Raw genomic sequence first — 22,733 nt, 5'->3', positions numbered from 1 at the left:
TAAAATTTGATTTAATAATAATTATTAAATGAAATAATTATTATTAATCAATAATTCGGTTTTTATTTTAATTTACATTGTAAAATACTGTGTTAATTATAATTAGTTTGAGTATTATAATTCGAGTCTACAATATGTAAACCATAAAATATAAATATGTCATATAAATATGTTGCTTAAAGTATTTTAATAAATACCTTCTCATAGACTATTGTATATAGAATTTATATCGACCATTGCCATTGAGTCGATTCAGTTTTATCCATTCAACTGACATGGTTATGATTTAAAGCCTGATTCTTCGGCGTCCATTCGTATAGGCAAGTCGACAGGATGGCGTTGGTCGTCCTTTACGATCCAACCAAAGTATCCGGTTCATTTGGGATTTCCTTCGATTCTTTCGCGGTCCTTAAAAAATTCTCAGAGCTTATATAAGGTCCGTAGTCTTTTTTCCTTCTTTGTAAACAGTTAATGTAACACTTGATTTGTTGAAATATGCATATGTTTTCGCTGTTAATAATTAATGAAGATTATCGTACAATGTATATTTATAGGTGCGATTTACCCGGAAGGTATAAACTCGTCGAGCCGTTTCTTTTGTCCGAATGAATGCGGAAGGTCTTACAAGAGGAAAAATGGATTAATGCAACATGTAAAATATGAATGTGGAATTGAACCGAAATTTCAGTGTGTTAATTGCGATAAAAAATATGCCCAAAAGTCTACCTTGAAAACTCATATGATAAATGTGCATAAAATAATTGTATCAGACATCAGTTGGGACTATTGTTAGCTATTATACCAAAGACAAAATGGATTTACCAATATCAAATTGATTAATATAAATTACCTAAACGAATTAAAAATTAATTATATTTATATAGCTATATATTTAAATTTATTTTGAACAATTTTTTACATTGAGATTTTTTGTTCACGTTTTCCCATTGTCTTTACTGTTTCCAGAATGAAAAAAGAGTTTGTACTAAATTTTTTTTTTAAATATTTTATATTTTCTTTACTAGCATCTAAAAGTTCAAAAACTAATTGATTTATGAATGCAAAAAAAAAAAATGTAATAGTTGATATTTTTATTTTTTATATAAATATAAATACTCTTTATATAATTATTTTAGATGCTTTTAGATGCTCCATTTCATATGAAATTTAATAAAATATGTATTGATATCAAAATAAGAAATATATGGTTGTATTAACTGATATTTTACTTTAATTATGCAATGGAATCACCTCGCAGATTTTAGGAATAATATATTTTCAATGTTGAAATTTAATTTTTTATCATTACTCGATAATCAATACCATATAAACGACATTAGCGGTGTACAATATGTGTACAAAATGTGTTAATAACTTTTAGTTAATAAAGTTTACAATAGTTCATGTTGTATAATTATAAAATTAATACAATAATTGTATTACTAATAATTATTATTACTATAGTAAAATATTTGGTAATTTGAATTAACTTATATTTTAATTATTTAGGTGAAATGTGCATGGAAGACGTACATTCGTCGAGTCGTTTATATTGTTTAAATTAATGTCGAAGAACTTACAAGAGACAACATTTCAAAAATGAATGTGGCATTAAACTAAAGTTTAAATGTTATAAATGCAACAAAATGTGGACTTGAAATTCATATTATTTATATATATATACATAAAATAATCGAATAAAACAATTCGTTTACCTACTATGTTTTGAATGAATAACATAAATTACCTATTTATCTTATTAATGTTTTGTTTGTATAGTTATTTCGCTTAATCTTCTCTAGTTTTTCTAAAATGTTCAAAATTGAATGGATCTGTGATGTATTTACAGCCAAACGTGATTAAGAAAAATAATATCTTTAAAATCATATTACGTTTGTATAAATATCGAGTATTGACACCAATTTTCGGAGTTTTAACCTTCTTTTTAGTCTGTTCTCCCGTGAAAGTTCATTTTAAAAATTAATTAATCGTTTTAAAAATTATAGATTAAAAGTTGTTAGGAATTCCATGGAATTTTGTTGGAAAGCGTATCCAATGTAGAATGCACACCATAATACAATATGATGGTGAATAGAAATAAAATTATATGAAATGAAAATAATCATGATAGTATAACAGTGTTTATTACGGTGGTAATAAAAATACGTGCTGGCGCGGCTTATATGAGTTTTATAATTTGATACCAATGAATACACAAAAACAAGTATGACAAAAATGATAATTTTTGAGATTGATGCATGACGCGAAGTCATAGTTATGTCAAGATCGTGAAACACACATAGACGGGTTCGGTGGCGGTGTGTGTCGGACGTTATGGCGACCGTTCTTATGATGATTGAAAACAGACTCGGTTTAAGGGATAGATGACATAAGCTCAGGCCTAGGGTGGCATTTAACGCATTTGTACTATAAATAATTTTTAAAAAGATATTACAATTCCTAATACCTACTTATATCAAATTATTTGTAATAAAAAATTTAACTCTAAAAATGGTTTTGTTTTATTTAAATTAGTAGTGGTTTACTAGTCTACAAATGTATTAGTCTAATAAATTGTCAATTTTACATAAATAAATATTATGAACTCAGAATTAAATCTATTTTAGTATTGCTTATGTAAAATTTATATGCAAAGGGCAAAAAAACTTAAGTTTGCCTTTTTTTCTTCATGCCTTTAATCGTATGATTAGTTTGCTGCAAGGTCTCCAACCGTTTCTATCGTTACTCAGTTAACTTTTTGTAGCTAGTCTTCTCCGTGTCTATCATTATTTGCTTTATATTCTCCATCATTAGTATTCCTCTTCCAATATGACTTTCAACGTCGTCTTCTAAGACGCTTTTCGTTAGTTTATCATATCGTATTTGTATAAAAAAAAAGTATCATTTATGTTTACCAAAGGATTTTACACATTTTAAAATCATATTTCATAAAATATGTTTATTATATTATTTAAATTAAATTTTACAGTTATAACAATAATGTTATTATTAATAATTACTCGTAAAACGCCATTGACTGCTTGTAATCCTATCATCAATAAATTATATTTTATAAATATATTTTTTTGAATTATAATCTAATTATATTTATGCATATATATTTCAGTAAATTGTTCTAACAACAGCGCAAAACAAAAATACTTTGGTGCAGATGCATTTAATTGTGTTCAGTGTGGACGTAAGTACCGTCGTAAGAAAAATGTAATTAGCCATATGAAATATGAATGTAACAAAAATCCACAATTTTTTTGTACAGTTTGCGGTAAATCAACTTTTTATCGCTCAAATTTTAAAAAACATATGGCGCTAAGACATCATATTATCATACCATAGTTAAACTTATTTTATCAATGTGAAATAAATTTAAATATCTTGTATAAATTATGCTAATTTTGTCTGAAAAAAAATGTATTAACATAGAACTGATTTAATATCTGTAATTACTCTATTAAGTAAATGTTTTAATTTACTATATATAGTTTTTTTAAAATATAAAACTTTTAATAAGGTCGTGTACTTTTTATGAGATAAAGATCTATTTACATTTAAAAACAGTTCTAAAGATGAATGTATTATTAGTAGAAAATAGTGTAAATATAATGTTGTTGCTATAGTACGAGTACCTACATATTATTTTGAAAAATGGTTTCTTTAATCGTTATAATAAATAATTTAAAGCAAAGTTGTGTAATGTGATGTTGCTTTGTCTTAGTTTATATGCTTGACTATATCAACTGATTAACGAACATTCAGTTTATCCAATTTAGTTTGTACCTTATTCTACTATCTTAAAATAATACAAAAATATGCATTCTTTTTTTAGAAATCAATATACTGTACATTTATGCAAGTGAATTTTAATATATTTGTGTAAATTGAATTTGTTTTATATCTATATGTATTACTCGTATAGTATTGAATGACTGTTCATAATTTTTTTTCTTTTGTATTAGATTTATGGATTCAAAACATAGAAAAGTTATATAACTGTCCAAACAAGAACTGTCATCGAAATTACAAAACTAAACCAGGTTTATATAATCACTTAAAATATGAATGCAATGTACCACCGAAGTACCATTGTAATATTTGTAACAAAAAGTTTAAGCAACCAGGGAACTTTAAAATTCATATGAAATCACTTCATCTTGTAACATTGATTAAGATTTAAAATATTATAAATTAAGTAATAAACAAAAATTCTATAAAAGGACCTAGCCAAGGGTGCAGGGAGGGACAATGCCCCCCTGTTCGTAGTTAAGAAATATATTAATTTTAATGATATTTTAATTGTACCCATACATGACGCAATATTTAAACTGCTTATAACTATTCGAATTTTTATTTTTTCAATGCATTTTTTTTATAATTATATTCAAGTATTCAAATTATCATTTTCAACCTAGTGACACATTTTTTTTTTATCAATTACTAGTTATAATTAATTTTTTTTATATTTACTTCGTAAGTTATAATTAAAGATCATAAAATAAGATAAACAATTGACTTGTGAAAAAATTTAAAAATATACTTAATTTAATGAATAACCCCCAATGAAATTTCTAGCTACATCCTTGATTCTATATAATTTTATATTTTGTTCATTTATATTCTATTTATATTATATTATAATATATTAATGGTTACTCATTATTTATGTTATTTTTTTTTCTATCTATGGAGAAATATTTCTAAATATTTTCTTTTTCTGTAAAAAGAGAACTACATTCTTTGTACCATTAATTATTTTAGTAAAATAATGTTTTCTAATTATACAATTAAAAATTTAAATTGTTATAAAAGCGTAATTATACTTATCTGCTTTATAATGTCAACATTTTATTGTTTTATAAATATATCATTGTCAGCCAAATGTTTAATGAATTTTGTTTTACTGTTGTATTTATTGTTATAATATTACAGTTTTAAATTAATTTATAAATATAAATTTATAAACTTTATAAATATATATACATACTGTATTTTTTTAATTTTAATATTGAGTTACTTTACTATGTACACATTTATCCCACAAGTCGTAGTACTTATATTTACAAAATTAACAGAAGATTAAAAATATCTATAGTTTATATACATATTAAATATAATCCAAATTACTTTATATCAATACTTTTAATAGAGTTTTCTTTTAATGTGCTTTCTAAAAAATTTTTTTTTCGTTTTAGCACTATTTAACTAAAACAGTGCATGGTTTATTTACTATTATATGATATTTCATAAATGTATTAATATGGTTTTTATTAATTACAGTGAAACCATTATTATATAATTCAAAATCTGGAAGAATGAATAAGTATCCTGGTCCATCTGCTGATGGTCTATACTATTGTACAAATCAGTGTGGTAAAAAATATAAATCCAAACAAGCTATTAGTGTACACATGAGATATGAGTGTGGTGTAAAACCCAAGTTTTACTGTCAAGAGTGTAATAAATATTTTAAACAACCTGTCAGCTTCAAGGCACATATGATGAATGTTCACAAGTATGTAATAGATTATACAGAGTTAAATTTATCTTTGTAGTATATATTATATTATACATGAATAAGAAATAAGTAGGTATAGGTATATATTTAAAGACAATTGGTTAATGAAATGTCAAAATTTTAAATTTTAAAATATTATATTGTATATTAATATAATTTTCAAGTGACTAATTTATAGACACATGAGCCTTTGACATTTATTTGAAAGATATTTTTGATAAAAATATAAAAGAACAAAAAAATATAATAAAAGTAATATATATATATTTATATAATTAAATTTATACAACTTATATAACATAAAATTAAATAACAATAAACTAATTAGCTCATCGTGTTTTACTTCATAAATTCTAAGTATACTGTAGGTTTTCTAACTTTTTTTCATTTAACCTTGTTTATAATTTCAATGTATTTAATTTTGTGTGACTTTAAAACTGGTTTTTTACTTTTTTCATAGTTAGACAACTAATATTATTTGTATAAAATTGAAATATGTATTTTATTATAGATTTTAAAAAAGTTATATTTACTTATATTAATTTAATTTTAAGGGAAACATTTAAAAAATTTCTTACGAATTTAAAATTTATATTGTATTATATAAAAATAATATGTTTATTATTATTTATTGTACATATATATAAATTTGTGTTGTAGAAGGAGAATTTCACAACAATTTATATTAATTTAAATTACTTGAAAAAAGGAACAATTTCTGCTTATAACTAAATATAGTATTCTTAATATTTAAAGATTTATTTTTTATTTTTTATACAAATATTTTTTAAATTTGTTTCATTATTTTAAATTGATTTTGAAGTTTTATCTCTTTTAACATATTATATGATCTATATCTGGAAAATATTACAATATAAATGAATTATTAGTAAGTCGGTATTTTTTAATTTTGTACCATTTAATAATGTTTATTATAGTAATAGTCAGTGGTGTGGTGAATGACGTTTACCCAATACAATGGCTTAGCCCTAGGAACCTATCAAAGGGCTGGGTATTGCTAGGCTCATGTGTTTACGAACATATTTTATTTAGACAATTGAATCAATTGGCCGATCGCATACATTGAAAAATAATTTAATATGCGCATATGGTAGATGGGTTAGGTATTTGAAAGGAATTTAAGAAAACCTTATAAGTAGTACAATTTAGTAGTCATATACTTTTATATTATGTAGTAAAGTGAAGGGAGTGAGTGATTGTTTAAATACTTTGCTTAGGGTTTGAAATATGCTTACCACTAGTAACAGTAATATTATATTGTGTATTATTCATACTCAACTATAAATACATACATTTGAAATGCTTTTATTTCATTGTATTAGTTTTTGTATTCTAAACAGAGCAAAAAGACAACTTTATATTTTACAAATTATATATATTAACTAAAGATATTTCATAATAATTTTACAAAAATTATTAAATATATAAGTATTGTTTATTATTCCTGTATTGGAAGAAAAAAATGTTTTATATTTTGATTAATTGTTTATTGAAGAATTTTTTTTCTACCTGTGTTTAAATTATAATTTCTTTAAGGGTTTTTTTTTCATCACAGTTTTGATTGAAAAACATATAAAAATATAATTTACGATTAACATTATTAAATTCAAATTTATTTAGTATGTATTAAATGACATCAAATTATTTTAATTCCCTTTTTAACATAAACTTAATTATTTACATTACGCTCAACATTTGAAAAATATTTTTAGACATATTATTTAACTTCTAGTATCAATTAGTTTTTTAATTCAATAATTTATTATTATTATTCCATTAATAGTGGTACAAAATGCATATAAAATGTAAATAGAATAAAAATAATTAAAAATAGTTAACTATAAAATTATATATTTTTACCATAATAATATTTATTATATAAATTAGCATTCTCCTATTGTTATAAATGTTATGATAGTATTAGTTTTTATGTAACTTATTTAAATATATGTAAATAATAATATTTTTATTAACTTACTATAATTTTTATTTTCATGTAATTCTATGCTGTATTATACATTAGTAAATACTTTTCAGTCAATTAATTTGATGATTCAACTACAAAATATCAATTTTCTGCATAAATTTTAACCGATCTGCTTGATGAAGATGTATTATAAGTTCCATTTATTTGTAAGTATTCAAATATTCATCATTTACTTTTACAGTTAATCATATTTTGATCAAAAATTAAAAAAAATAAAATAATTTCAATAAGTAGATTAAATGTGAAAATTAATTTTTTTAAAATGATAGACATTTTTGAATTAAAATAATTATTTTATTATGTACTTATATTTTATCAAATTTCCATTTTTGAATTTCTTTTTTTTTTTATTCATAATAATTTTGTTTAATTGAAATTTATATGAAATAAATTTTAAATAATTCAATCATGAATTGAGTTTGATAATTGTAATATGTACAGAACAGGTTATTTATTAATACTTAATAATATTAATATTATTCTTATTATTATTGTTTTTTTTAGTAGGGCTATAAGTATATTATTGTCCTTGTCTCTACAGTTAAATGTTTGTTTTTAATTTGCATGAATTTTGTTTTATGTAACAATTAGAATTTTATTTAAATAAAAAATACACATGTTATTAACTACCTATATCATTTTTCCACAGATTGCTTATTCCATTTACCACGATATTCATGTAAAAAATGTGGTAATTCATATAAATATAAAGCAAATCTTCGTAGACATGAAATTTATGAATGTGGTGTTGAAAAAATGTTCATTTGTAATATTTGTGAAAGAAGATTTCATCAAAAGTCCAATTTAAACAGACACTATAATTTGTTACATAATCAATAAGTAAAATATTACTGTACCTATATTTCATTTTATTTTTGTATGTTTTCTATTATTATTATTTATAAATATTTTTTTAATGCTATTGAATCATTGTTTCATTATATGCACTTCCTTTGAAATGTATTCAAATTAGAATATCATTAAAATATTACAATTTCATATTTTACTATTATTTCTAATGAGAACTTGGTAAATAAAATAATCTAACCATAAATCGCAGGCTCTTTTCCCTTATGAATATAATTTTTTCAAATGTATGTTAAGCATGAACATTTTTCAGGACTTTTAATTTACATTCTTAGTGAAATGTTATTAACTTATTAAATTTAAAATAAATTTATACTTAGAGCTAAAAGTGTGTGTTTTAAATTATATGTACTTAATTGAATATTTGTTATGTTCCTTGACTATTTTTAATTTATGAAAATAATGAATTGTATATTTCTTTGTTAATTTAACATATTTTTAAGCTTTAATGTTATCTCATTTATACTACCATAGTATGAAGTTTAATTACGTAACATACATATAGATCAACTTTATTTGTATATTAAATTTATTTATCATTATATTTAATATTATTATAACAACCCATTTTATTATTCTACTATAAAATTAATATTTTTTTAGTTGAAAGTGTATATCAATTAACATTTTCAAAATTAGACTGACTGAACCTGCCTATATTTTGTTTTTTGATACTAAAGAACTTTGTGTTATTTGTGAGTAACACATCACAAAAACTTTAAGGTTGAAATATTCTAAACTGAATACTGCCTATATAATTGTATAAAATCATAACTTTAGTCATAAATTTAGTACAAACTGAAAACTATGTTATATATTATATTATTTTTCAAAATTTGAACTTTTCATCAATAATTCAAAATTATTATTTATTAAAATTAGAAAAAAAATACATATTAAATTTTTTCTATACCTCTATAATCTGCATTTTTTTTTTTTTTTTTAAATGGCTGTGTATGATAAAATAAGACAATACAATAATTAAATTGTATGACTAACAATTTTTATTTTTCTGTTTCAGTTCCAATACAGTTTGGAAATTTGGACTAACAAGTTAAATCTGACCTATATAAGGATTGCCATTGGAAATATAGTGGAATTAATATTATATTACATTAATAAATATTTCTTAAAAAATGTGAAGTTATAATAATATGTCAAGCACTTACCTATATTTTAAATAGTTAGTACATTGAAAAACTTTTCATACATTATCCTTTATTAAATGGGAGTAACGTAAACAATTATACTACAGTTGTTTTTAACTTATACTTACTATCCAATTTTATTGTTTATTTATTTGTGATTATAATACTATTCAAAATTTTATAATAATTTGTGTACTTCATAATAATTTATATAATATATTATAATATCGTGTTTCTCCAATTTATATGTATATTAAGTACCTACTTGTACACATTTGTTCAATGCATTCCTTTTGTGTATTCATCTTTTTTTATACCAACTATTAGGTTTTGTATTTATTTATTACTTATTCTCTCAAATTAGACTTTACATAGTTCTTCATAATTAATGTACCAAAAAGATACCACCTACTTATTAACTTTCCTGAAAATGATTTTATTTATTATAAATCTTTTTATTGCTTATAATCCATATTTGTTGGTCCTATTTCTGTATTATTAAATACATTCTATATAGCATGCAGTGTGTTTTCTACCTAATAAAAGTTTCTTTAATAGTATACTTAAAATATGCGTATAATCAGTGGCGTATTTTCAATTTTTTGTATAGGGGAATAAAATTTTTCTTAAAAATACATATAAGTATTACCATTATAAGGTATGAATTAATAATTATATTATTAATATAAATACAAATGAAGAGTTATTTATAATTACATGATTTAAATAATGTTCTCTTTCTCTATATGTTTGTAGTAAATCATTTATGGTTTTTGAGGTGTTTTTCTTCTGGGGGAGGGGAGAGGATCGAAATCCGAAAATCCCTCATGAAAATACGTCACTAAATAGGATGTTTTGATTATTAATTAGCAATAACCCACACAGCATAGATATATTTATTCAATATTTATTCAATATTTAATAAATATTTAAAAACATCCAATTCGGTATTAGACATTTATACATTTTTGAATTTTCATTAGTTTTTAATTTTTTTTTGAATGTTAATAAATTCTCATTACGTGTTTCAGGTTCAACATGAACAATCAAATATTTATTTTATGTTGTATAAAGTGTTTGCTTCAAATATTTCAATTCCAAGCATATATAAATATTGTTTTAATCGTTATGATTGGCAATTAATGGGGGAATAACCAAGCAGGTAACTTAAATTAGGGTGAACTCTATAACATAATAAATATTTATCATCTTTGTCAATTATGGTCACTTGGTAATAATTATTTAATTCAAAAATATAATATTATTGACTAAGTTATTCTAAACAAAAACTTATTTTTTGCATATAAACAGTGCTCGAATTGGGAAAAATTAAGTAAAAGAGTCCAACGATTTAAAAACTGCGTACCACGTGCGCAATTATTTAACACAGAACCGTGGAGTCCTTGCCCCCCACACCCCTTTTACCAACATTACATACATTTTAATTAGCACTTTTTATTATTTAGGACGTTTCAGCTGTACAAATATTTAAATTTAAAATATTAATATCGATAGTATTAATAATAATCCATACAATGAATAAAGTAGGTATACACTAAATTATATCTGTACCAGGCAAACATTACTATTTGTATTTTTCCCGAGATGATGACGCTGTCGCTTATCATAATCACCGTCTAATCTTTATGAAAATATATTTTCTCATGTACCTCTATAGGTACTAAGCGTAAATAGAATTATTCTTACCACACATTCGAATTAATTATTAACTAATTATATATTTTGTATATTGCTAAGCGCAGGTCATCAAGTCAACGCGTACTGCGTGTCTGCATAGTCTATCATGGTGTCTGCATCGTTCTATCTATAACCGTGCTGCGTAGTCACTAGTCGACCGACCGTAATTTCAGCTTTTATAAGCTGGGCACTGAAAATGTATAGTTCTAGCATAGTTTAACGTGTTAAGAAATCAATATCAAAATTAGTTATGATATAATAAATTGTAATATTCGTTACAAAATTGACGTAAATTGAAATACAAATTTTAATAAAAATTATTTTGGACATTAGTTTGGCAAAGTGAACGTAGCGTTTCCCCGTTCCTTCAAAAAAAAAGTTGGGGTAGGCAAAAAAAAATAGCAGAGGAGTTTCGTCCCCCTGCACACTCCCCTCCAATTCGAGTACTTCATATAAATCAATAAACTAATAACTTATGTATAGAAAAAAATTAATTAATAAATAAAAGCTTAGCCTGGAGCATAATTATATTTGTAAAGTACTATCGGTTTATAATAAAAAATTCATCGTCGGGTACTTATATACAAAATTAATAAAATTACGAATGAATATTAAAAAATTAAAACCATAGAGATATTATATTATTATAGAGATATTTATTTTTGTAAAACGACTAATTTTTCTTAAATTATTCCTTATATTCCTTCCTTTATTTTTTACATTCAGTTGATAATTTATTGGCATTTTATATACTTGATGATAGATTTTTAATTTAAAACTGGTCGTACTTTACAATTATAATAATATTTCAGACTAAGCTTTTATTTATTTATTTATTTATGTATGATTATTAATCATTTTATATTTTTTAATTTTAATTTTATTTTATTTTTTGCATAATGGCATAAAAAATTTAAGAATTAAAAGTGCAATTATTTTTAATTTAAGTTATTAATCACTTAATTAATTATTGTATTTATTGAACTCATATCCATTCCTATTAATAGGTTATTATAATTTTTTCTAAAGCATTTAAGTATACTCTTTTTTGAATGGGGTTTAAAAATATTATTACACTGTGTTTTATTTAAATTTAAAACATTTGCAAATTATTGAGATTCATTTTAATTTATCTTATTGCATGGTTTAAAGTTTAAACTGAAATATTTAGCTTAAATATAAAAGTCATATTCATTTGTATTATAATAATATACTTATAAATACATTTTTATATTGATATGTTTTTAGATTATGTAACAGAGAACAGCAGATGGATATGTCCTAAAAATTGTGGGCGAAGTTACAAGAATTCAAAACAACTCCATAGACATATGTATGAGTGTGGTGTCCCTCCTAGGTTTAAATGTGATAGATGCTTTAAGTATTTTAAACGAAATGGACATTTAAAACAACATTTAATGTCCTGTTCTGACAGTCCACCGGCATATAGCTGTACTATTTGTTTGAAAAAGTTCAATTACAAATCCAATTGGAAAACTCATATGGTTTTCAAACATATGCTTAATGATTATTAATTATCGTTGTTGGGAACAGATCGAGCCGTTCAAATAAGGCCTTTTAGTAAAAACCAGACATTATACTGATAATTTCAGACCGGACAGCGCGCCGCCCCGTTGGCAAACGGGTTTCCCGGGAAATCGACTATCACCATCGTCATCACGTCTCTCTGTTCTCGGTCCGTTTCTGGTAGCTGTCGAGGTATGTGCCACAGGCGTTCGTTACGACACACTCACAACATAGCCCAAACGTATCCAGCCGACATCACGTGCCATCAACGCGTGTGAAACTCCTTTCGTTCTTTCGTTGTGCGTGAGTGTTAACTATGCCGTTTGCGCCACCGTCACGCCAACCCATCTTGTTTGGGTTTTCCGTCATGTTGGTCTCGTTTCACGCGCGTGAGATCATCGACCACGTGCCCGCGTGTGTCCTTCGAGTGTGTTCGAGTCCTCAGTACTCACCATCGATGGCGCCGTATCCCACTTCGACCGGTTGCAGCGGTTGTCATTCGTTCCAGGAGGGTCAAATCACGTTTGTTTTCTTTCTTATTATTTTACTTGTATTTGCTTATTTTAACTATATAATAATGGTATAAAGATTAATCATCAATTAAGCCATCACTACTAACCCTAGATTAAGATACTTCGTTTTTTATATTTTCCTACGTATGTCAATATATGTCAAATAATTTTTTTTGTTATTTAATTCATATTGTTATTAATCATACCAGGTTACTAATATATACATATATCTCAATCTCGTATTTTTTTTTAATCTTTCCTACTTTCTCTCCCAGCTAAAACTAACGGTAATACGATCGGCGAAATTCGCTGAATAAATGTATTTATTCGTTTTTATGGTCCTAGTCGACAATCATATTAATAAAATGTTGAATAAAAAAAACTATACATGTTAGTTATGTCATGTAAATACGATAGATTATACATAGACATACATATCAGTTTTATTTTACAATGATTTATGTATGTACAAATATTTTATATTAATACAATTTATTAATTATTAACATTTGTTATTGTGATAAGTGCATCATGAATAAATGTTTGAATCGAATTGAGAGACTCAAGAACAAGGGGCCAATAACTCATTTTTGACAAATGTGTTTTTTCTTATCATAAACTTTAATTTTTTATGTTGGTAAAATAATGGTTCTATATACATACAGGAATATACTATAGTTTATAAACATAATTTTATTGTAGGAGAAAAAAGGCCTAATGAATGAAATTGGAACTGTCTTCGACAAAAAAAAAAAAATAAATAAAAAATAAAAAATAAAAATTAAATAATTAAAGTTTGAATTGGGCTCTTGTTTTTATAAATGTCTCGATTTATATTTATATATTACCCACCAGTAGTAGAAGAAGAAGAAGAAGATATTTAATCAATTATTGTAACTTATACTTTTTTCAAATACAAGTGTTTTGTTTATTAACTACTTATCTTATTGACAACACCTCTAGTTCGAGTTAAACGTACTATGTCGTTTAAAATATTTGTGATTACGCAGTGTTTTGTACTGCGATCACTACATTGTTATCTTTATTTTATCTTACTAATTATTATAACTAAATAATTACAATAACTATAGTTTGAGCTCTATTTAGAACTATTGATGTTTTTTCTTGTGCTTAAATACTACTTCCGATACATTTTTAAATATTTTGATTGTTGTAATTTGAATCGTAACATTTTTTATTTTTTACATTTCAGAGATTTTCAGATGTTTAAATTGTGGGCGTAAGTACAAAACCAAAACGGGTGCCAAATTTCATGTACGCGTAGAATGTGGAAAACCCCCTATGTTTTGTTGTTATATATGTAACAAAAAATTCAAGCACAAAGGAAGTTATCAGAGGCATCTAATTTTAATTCACCAATCTACTATTAAATTATAATTTATTTGTCTATATACTTGTCAGTTACATTTTAAATATAATTATTTATTTTTATTAATTAACCTAACCTTCATATTTTAAATTATCGTGTTGGTTCTATTTAACATATAATATGAGGAATATATAAAATTAATAATATATTTTACATAATTATTTGTTATATACTTTATATTGTTTTATATATACATTAGAACTAAAATGTTTATAATGGAAGAGTTCATGATAGTATTTATCGCATTATCAGCACGCTATTTATTCGCTGAGCCGAGTAATCACAGATTAAGTTGTCTGAACTTACAACTAATTCACATGACACTCGATGTCAGTTTAGACTTGTCGAGTGAATTATACCTTGGTAGTGAGGTACTAAGGGGTGGATCCAGTGTTTCATTTGAGGAGGGGGGTCCTTTTGAAAAAAACAACCAGCTAAAATAAACAAAATTTAAATTTTAAATGTATCGAATTAAAATTAATACTTTTAAAATTGATAATTTAAATTGTAGCACATCATAATGCATCTCAATTCACCGTATTTGGCATAATCCTTTTAATTTGTGATTCAAAGTATTTTTAAAACAAATTGCCGTTTTGTGGAACCATTAAAAAATGCAATAACTTCTTTCAATATGCTGATAGTTTTGCGGGCAGAAGCTACTTTAGATAAATAAGAAAGAGAAATATTTAACGCATGATTGAAACATGGACATTGTACAGCCATTGTACATTCTTTTAAAATAATTTTTTAAATCTTTTAAACTTTTAACTAATATTATATACTGATATATAACTAATATAATACATCAAATATATGTCAGCCGGGGGGGGGGGATGGCAAGCCTCTAACCTTCTAGATATAAAAATGGGGATAGTCACTCAACCGAGTGAATAGAAATGATTTCTTTTTTTCTCGTTTAATAAAAATTTAATTGGTTTCTTGAAGTCACATGGGACGGTATTCGGCCGATTTCACTTTCTCGATCGAGTGATCGTCACATGTAAACAAGGAATTATAATGGCACCGCACAAATAATCGATTAATTTGCCCGTAATTGTAATACGATGGCCAAGCGTAGGTTCAGTCACCTGATTATCGATACCTACTTTTCTCCAGTGATCCCGACGTCACCACGAGTCCAACCTTATGGATGCGGCGGTCGATCAGAGATCCGCATCGCGCCCAGCCTCAAAGCACCGTTCAGTTTAGGAAAGTGAGACATTTCCAGGATCCCGTACCATGGGTTATGCGTTCGGTTTTAGAATGTCGGCATGCACTCAACCACAAGACTGATTGTCGCCGCTACCGTTCCGAAGTGACCCTAGATTACTATCCACCGTTTAAGTACACGAAATCCCAAATGGTGGCCTTTCGTCTTGGTTTGGGTTGGCACGCGTCCGCCTTCTACAGTTACAGGTTAGAATATCTGGTTGGCGTTCGTCAGGCTTTCCTTGGTCGCCGATTAGCCCTGTTCCGGCTGAACAATTGCACGTAGCTACCTCTCGAATTTAGGGTGCGGTGTTCGGTTTTTCTCTCACTCTGGCATGGGACGTGTCAGCAATGTTCATTCAGGAGAATATCGGGTTTTACGACTCGTACATAATAAAATTGGTTAAAGGAGTACTATAGTGATCTGTTGTAAAACTAGTGAAATTAATAAAAATCTATACAAGGAACTGTCTTAAGATCGAAGCTCCAGTCATTCTTTTATTTTTTTATTTTATTCTTTTTATTCACGTCCTAATTAAAAAAAGAAAAAAAAAGTTAAATTCTATTTTTTCTTCTTTTGAAACTAATTTTATTTAAGAAAAAAACGATTTAATGTAAATATACATGAATTGTCGATGAACATGCTTTCTCTTGTAAAACAAAAAAAAAACAATATGTATTACCTACCTAGTCTGATTATTTATAACATCAAAAAATATGGCACATTATGTCGAATATATATTTGCTTACTAACATAAATTAATAAATATCTACAAAAAATATTTATTCTTATTCACCACATTTATTTTGCACCAAAATTAGATGATAATTAAACTATAAAAAGTTAAATTAATAACAATGAAATTAAAAACTAAGCGAATAATTAATTTGGCTTCTATCCTCTGTAATAATTATGGATAATTATAAATATATAATAAAAAAAATCCATTAAACTAATTACCGAAACATATCTGTATAAGATCGATCAATTTTTAAAGTATGTTTATATTTCTAGTAGCTTATGTGTTTTATTATAAATGAATACCAGTTTTTCTTTAATAAGTAAAATATATTTAGTTATATAAGTATAATATAGTTATAACACCACAATTTACCTAATATTAATTTATATAAACTATAACTAGTATCATATTATGTTAATTAAAAACACAGTACTTTGATTTACAATTTAAACATCAGATACTAACTTAATATCAATGTCCAAAATCGTAATGTTTATTATAAAAATACTATATTATACACACATTTATGCATGAGCTTGCTCACGGGGTAGTCGGGATAGGCAAATAACTACTCTATGCATTTTCCCTTTCTCACCAAAATAATCAATATTATCACAACAATAAATAACCATATTATGTTCAACCACTTCGAAGTATCCGTAAACGGTAAATACGTATTTAAAAATATTGGAAAAATATAATTTTTAAGTGAAATGAAGTTACCCCATCCAAATTTATTGTTAATATTAAATTTGTATGTGTTATATATGACTACCCTACTAATAATGTCTGCGTACGCTTATGCATATATTTATAATATATGATTTATATAGCGGTACACGTCAAAATTATTAAACAGAAAACTTGTATAAAAAGTGTAAAAACAAAAAAAAAAAATTATCATTTGATTGTTTAATTTTTTATTTTTGCTTAATTTATTTTATGATTTTTTGTTTGATTTATATGCAATTATTTCTCACAAATAGATTTAGCTGTTATAATACAAACTCATTTATTTTTATTTATGTCTCGCTTTGTACAAGAGATATTCTATTGGCCTTTATCATTCTAATAAAACTTTAATTTACAGGGCGTTCTTACCAATGTCGGAATTGCAATCGGCTGTACATGTATAGTAGAGGATTAGCAAGACACGTTAAGTATGAATGTGGAGTCGAATGGAAGTTTCCTTGCAATGTGTGCAATAGACCTTTCAAACGTAAAGAGCATCTTCGTAGACATATGATGTTTATTCACAAATTAAATTATTTATGATTTTGTTAGTTCTAAAATTGTAATACATATTTGTACATTTTGAATTAAATACTAATTGTGTAATTATATTACTTTTTAGATCATCATTGTTCTACGGGATTTCAATTGTTATTATATAGATTGTTATACCTACTTAAGAATGTTAAACGGTCATCTAGAAATGCTTTTGTAGACCAAAAAAGTACTTATAGTTGTAATTAGTAACTTATTGCTTACGTTAATAGTATGTTCAAAACCTATATTTATTATATCTGTCTCCATTACTCAGGTGATAAAATGATTCATCAAACTGTTAAAATGACGATACGGGTGAGCGAATTGTTAATATTTATTTTTAAATTATGATGAATATTATACTTTAGACTTTAAATTTAACAAGATGTATGAAATCTACTTTTCCTTAGTGGTTTATACACAATTTCTCCTTATAAACTATTTGTATTTTTTTTTAGATACATTGTGTTTATGCCTACAGTAGTTTATTATTGCATTGTTTACTAATATTAGAAGTTTAATATTTTATTTCTAATTGTTATTAATTATTTTTTAGACTTATCTTTATCGTTATGTGCACCAAGTGAATGGCGACCTTATGTGTGTGAAAAACCTGGCTGTGGTCGGGGATACAAATATAAGAGTGGACTATTCAGACACGTTAAATATGAATGCGGCAAAGAACCACAATTTCCATGTATAGTTTGTCATAAGAGATTTACACAACAGCAGTCACTTAAGTCACATATGATTTATATTCATGGATTTCCTGTATATAATAAACCAAAAAATATTGAAAGTAATTCGTCTTAATACTAAATTTAGTTTAAACAAAATTGTACCCACAACAAAATTATCTATTATGATAATAACTGTAATAATTATTATTTTGTAACTATCAAATGTATACATTATAAATAAAGTATAATCTTAATTACTATATCTCATTATTAAACAAACTTTTGCATTTTTATTTATTTTTAAATTATTAAACCGTGTCATTATATATATTATTAAAATTCAAAAAGTAAATTATAGAAGAATTGTATTTTATTTAAACATGTCTCCATGGAAAAATTGCATACCCATATTTACTTATGATAGTAAGTTTAATATCATAAGTATTATACTTATGACTGCTTTATGAACTAATGCAATAATATAAATATTTTTAACATCTATTTATTTTCAGATGAAAGCGTGCACTAAATATTATGTTTGTCTTATTGTATTTATAATACTAAAAATATATGCAAAGAATGTTTTAGAACATTGAATTATCATAAAATTAAAATAATGAAATTTACTTTAATTATAAGTATTATTTTTGATAAAATAGTTTAATATTTTATGTTTATTATGATACAATCGATATTTTATATTTAAGTATTATTTACCAACGAATATGATTTGGAAATATATTGCCAAAACATTGAATGTATTAATTATCATGAATGCATACATTTAGAGTTACCTTTATAAAATATGTTTAGAATACATACGTGTTTATAATAATAAATTACTTCATTTTTAATATACTGTTACTAATGATAATGTATAAATGAATGAGTATAATTTTTTTTCTATATATTATTTTATTCTCCGATAATTCTAGGGTAATAATATTAATTTACGGAAAATACCCATAAACCATCTTGCTATACACTTGACGCAAAGTTGAAATCGGTTTTTTTTATTAATTATACACATCAAAGTTAAATTATCAGGTTTTCTTGATTCAAATTTTATTCGTTAGATAATGTTTAATAAATACATTAAGTTAAAAATATTTTTAATAAATTTAATGAGAACTGAGGAGGTATAGAAATTATTTTACTAGGAGTATTACACTTGACATTGAACATTTCGGTTATCCGGAGGTTGTAAGAACAGATAGCGGTAACCAGGACGAACAGGGTAATATTTCGGTTAAGTAACCGTCTTTTTATCAGACATTTAACCAGACATTGTAAGAACCACCCTTAGTGTATGTACATTAGTTTAATTTTATATTTATGTAGTTACCTTAAACTTATTATGTAAATATAAAGTAATTGGGTATTATTGAAATTGCAATTTTTCAATTTTTATTATTTGAACATAATTCCTCCACAACAATAAAGAAGCTTTCTCCTCTTCATTAATAATAGTAATGTGATTTCTATAAAATATAATGATAATATTAAAACATTAGAAGGGTCTCATCTCAAAACACATTTTTGTAATTATATCTTACAATGTTTAATATATTAATTGTAACTAATGAATTTATGATGTGATTGCTAATTTAATTACTTTCGTTTAAACTAGGTATTATTTGAACAAACATTTGTAGCTACTTATTTATATTGATACTATACATAATTTCCTTGTACTTCCATATAATCTTCTCCAAAATAATGTTGGTTTTATTGTAGATTTCCTTGAATTTTCTTGATTCTTCGTCAGCTTTTAAACATTGAAGGTTAATAATAAAATACTCTTGTTTGTAGTTAGGATCTTATTTATCTCTTTAAGATTTTTGTCAAATTAATTTTAAAAAATATTTTGTATATGTTGTGCTTTTAACATGTTTATTTTTCCGCTTTTCACCTAATTTTTTAAGTTTGCTTTTATAATTTTAAACGATATTACTACCTTGTATAGTTGTTTTGTTCTATAAGAGCAATAACATATTTAATTTAGTTCATAACCATTTTAAAATTGTATGTATGCTTTTCAGGAACCCAGATGGTGTTGAAATTAAAAGAAAATTTTCCCAAGTTCTTGGAATGCCCAAATGGTTGTGGATATACTTATACAGTTATTAGTAATTTTACGGAACATATTGAAAAGTTTTGTACTAAAAATAAATACTATACATGTCTTTATTGTAATGAATCATTTCATTTGAACGATCAGTTAAAAAAACATTTAATGATGATTCATAAATGTTTTTAAAAAAGTATTTTTGTAAGCCATATTTTGTTCTTAAGTTTGTACTACTCCTAAAAGTAAGGCCAGAAAATAAGGAATAATAATTATGTTTAGTAACACTTGTAAAATTAACCAAATTATTATTTTTTAATTGTATTCTTGCTTCGATCAGATATTATTTGTTGAACTCACAATAATTTTCAATTTATTAAAAAAAATTATGTTTAAGGAAAAAAATATAATAAGTATTGATAACAATGTTATGTCTAGTGATATAGTTTGTGGGCCTTCTTTATATGGTTATCCACATAGTTTTACTTGTCATTTTAAACAATGGATATCCGAACATATTTGTTTATTTTTTGTCATGTTTTCTTCTAGGTCTTCTATGGTGTAATGCCGTTGTTAGCAGGCAGACAACTCTGACGATTGCCTAGACCTCGTACTTAAAATAAATTCGAGAGCCCACCATTTTTTAAGTTAAAATAGTTAGACTTATTTTGGTGTAAGAAAATTGTACTGCTATTTCCAAGGTCCGCGAAAACATTTTCGTGGGCGCTGGTGTTTTGAGAAAAATATGTTATTAGTTATATCGTGGTGGTATAGTTGTTAGCACATATTGTTAAAATTTGAGACATTTTTTGAAGAACTTCTACCTCTAATTTATACGCATTGTATTTTTAAGTATTTCGTAAAAATATTTACATAATATCTTCGTTCAAGCATCAAATATTTAAAAATATTTACTCTTAAGTCTGGATTTAACTCCGTTCTTCATTATTATATAGGTATTCAACATTTACAATGCATATTTTAATAATAAATTTTAATTTTGAAATTATATTTTTAAACTTTTTTCCCGTTATTTTATATCGAAATTAAAAAGTCGGTGCTTAGTGTGGGCTGAATAATATCTTTCTGTATAATAATAAAAATAGTTGATTCATTATTCCTATAGAAAATATTTCTTAGCACAAAATGTCATTTTTACTGCTAGGTGCTTTTATTTTATATTATTATGTAATAATATTAAACATTTATGATAAAGACATTCATTTATGTTCATAAAATAAATTATCTCACCAGTTAATAATCATAGGTATTTATTACATTTTTTTTTATATTATTATGTATATGGTGAGCACAAGCGCAAATCCAGGGGGGGCAAGGGGCCATGCCCCCCCTTCCACCCGTAGACTCTGGTGAATTTTCTATTATATCTATTTTCGGCAGCACATAAAATGCATTGTTTTGCCGATAGCATTTGGGCCGTGTCCATTTTTATCGGTTGCCGTCAAAAGCTAATTTATATTATATATATTTATATAAAATGTTTTTGTATTTAAATTTCAAATTTTTTTTTATAAAATGTTTTATATTTCATGTAAAATTAATTTAACCTAAGAATTATTCATATTTTATTTTATTCATTTTTTTGTACTGATAAACTAGGATTTAAATAATAATATTTACCTATTAGCTTACATAGTATGTACACTGTTTTTATCAGGCTGAAATTTTATTTAAGATGCCCCCCCCCCCTGTAAATCTGTTCTAGATCCGCGCCTGGGTGAGCATAAAATTGGAGAGTTTGTTCAGTAACATAATATAAAATAAGCAAAAAGTATTTTTAATATTAAGTTAAAGGACTAGATAAGTGAAATAACTAGGTAAGTGAAATTGGCTTAACTGTTGTTTCACCATTTCTAGGAAACCTATTTATGTAGGACATTTTTTGAAGATTCAATTTGGATCGCCTGCCTTTAAATCTTAAATTATGTCACTGAAATAAAGAATCGAATCATTAAAGATTTATGCTTAAAGCGTTGAATACTACCTAACTATTTGGCTGAAAAGTTTAAATTGTATTTGATATTTTATAAACATTCCAGTGTTCATATTCTGTACTTACA

General features: G+C 25.1%; 2 protein-coding genes across 33 annotated transcripts in view; both read left to right on the top strand.

The window, feature by feature from the left end:
• Positions 1-22,733, top strand: part of LOC112691349 (longitudinals lacking protein-like) — a 432,448-nt gene that overhangs the window by 198,976 nt on the left and 210,739 nt on the right. The window contains exons 5-6 of one of the 32 annotated variants that reach the window (XM_025565551.1): positions 5,293-5,527; positions 7,589-7,616. The exons of 28 other annotated variants lie outside the window; for them this stretch is intronic. In XM_025565551.1, the coding sequence (XP_025421336.1) occupies positions 5,293-5,527; positions 7,589-7,601 (248 nt within the window). In that variant the 3' untranslated portion in view covers positions 7,602-7,616. Of the gene's footprint in view, positions 1-554; positions 809-5,292; positions 5,583-7,588; positions 7,617-18,460; positions 18,746-22,733 lie in introns of those variants that run through there. 3 more of the 32 variants (XM_025565548.1, XM_025565544.1, XM_025565559.1) reach the window with 3 other exon arrangements.
• LOC112691355 lies at positions 14,882-17,786 on the top strand. Its single transcript, XM_025565588.1, has 2 exons — positions 14,882-16,099; positions 17,726-17,786. The coding sequence occupies exons 1-2, from the start codon at positions 15,834-15,836 to the stop codon at positions 17,769-17,771; spliced, it is 312 nt and encodes a 103-aa protein (XP_025421373.1). The 5' UTR covers positions 14,882-15,833; the 3' UTR covers positions 17,772-17,786.

Source organism: Sipha flava, unplaced genomic scaffold (genome assembly GCF_003268045.1).
Source record: "Sipha flava isolate LNK unplaced genomic scaffold, YSA_version1 607_pilon_pilon, whole genome shotgun sequence".
In the NCBI taxonomy this organism is placed as follows: domain Eukaryota; kingdom Metazoa; phylum Arthropoda; class Insecta; order Hemiptera; family Aphididae; genus Sipha; species Sipha flava.
The sequence above is the reverse complement of the archived record's forward strand: the minus strand, read 5'-3'. Positions and strand labels throughout refer to the sequence as shown.

Excerpts from the sequence above, each read along its gene's own strand:
- LOC112691355 (XM_025565588.1), top strand. The coding sequence starts at position 15,834 with ATGCGGCGGTCGATCAGAGATCCGCATCGCGCCCAGCCTCAAAGCACC. Across the intron at positions 16,100-17,725 it reads TCCGCCTTCTACAGTTACAG|GGCGTTCTTACCAATGTCGG; the intron begins GTTAGAATATCT and ends TTTAATTTACAG.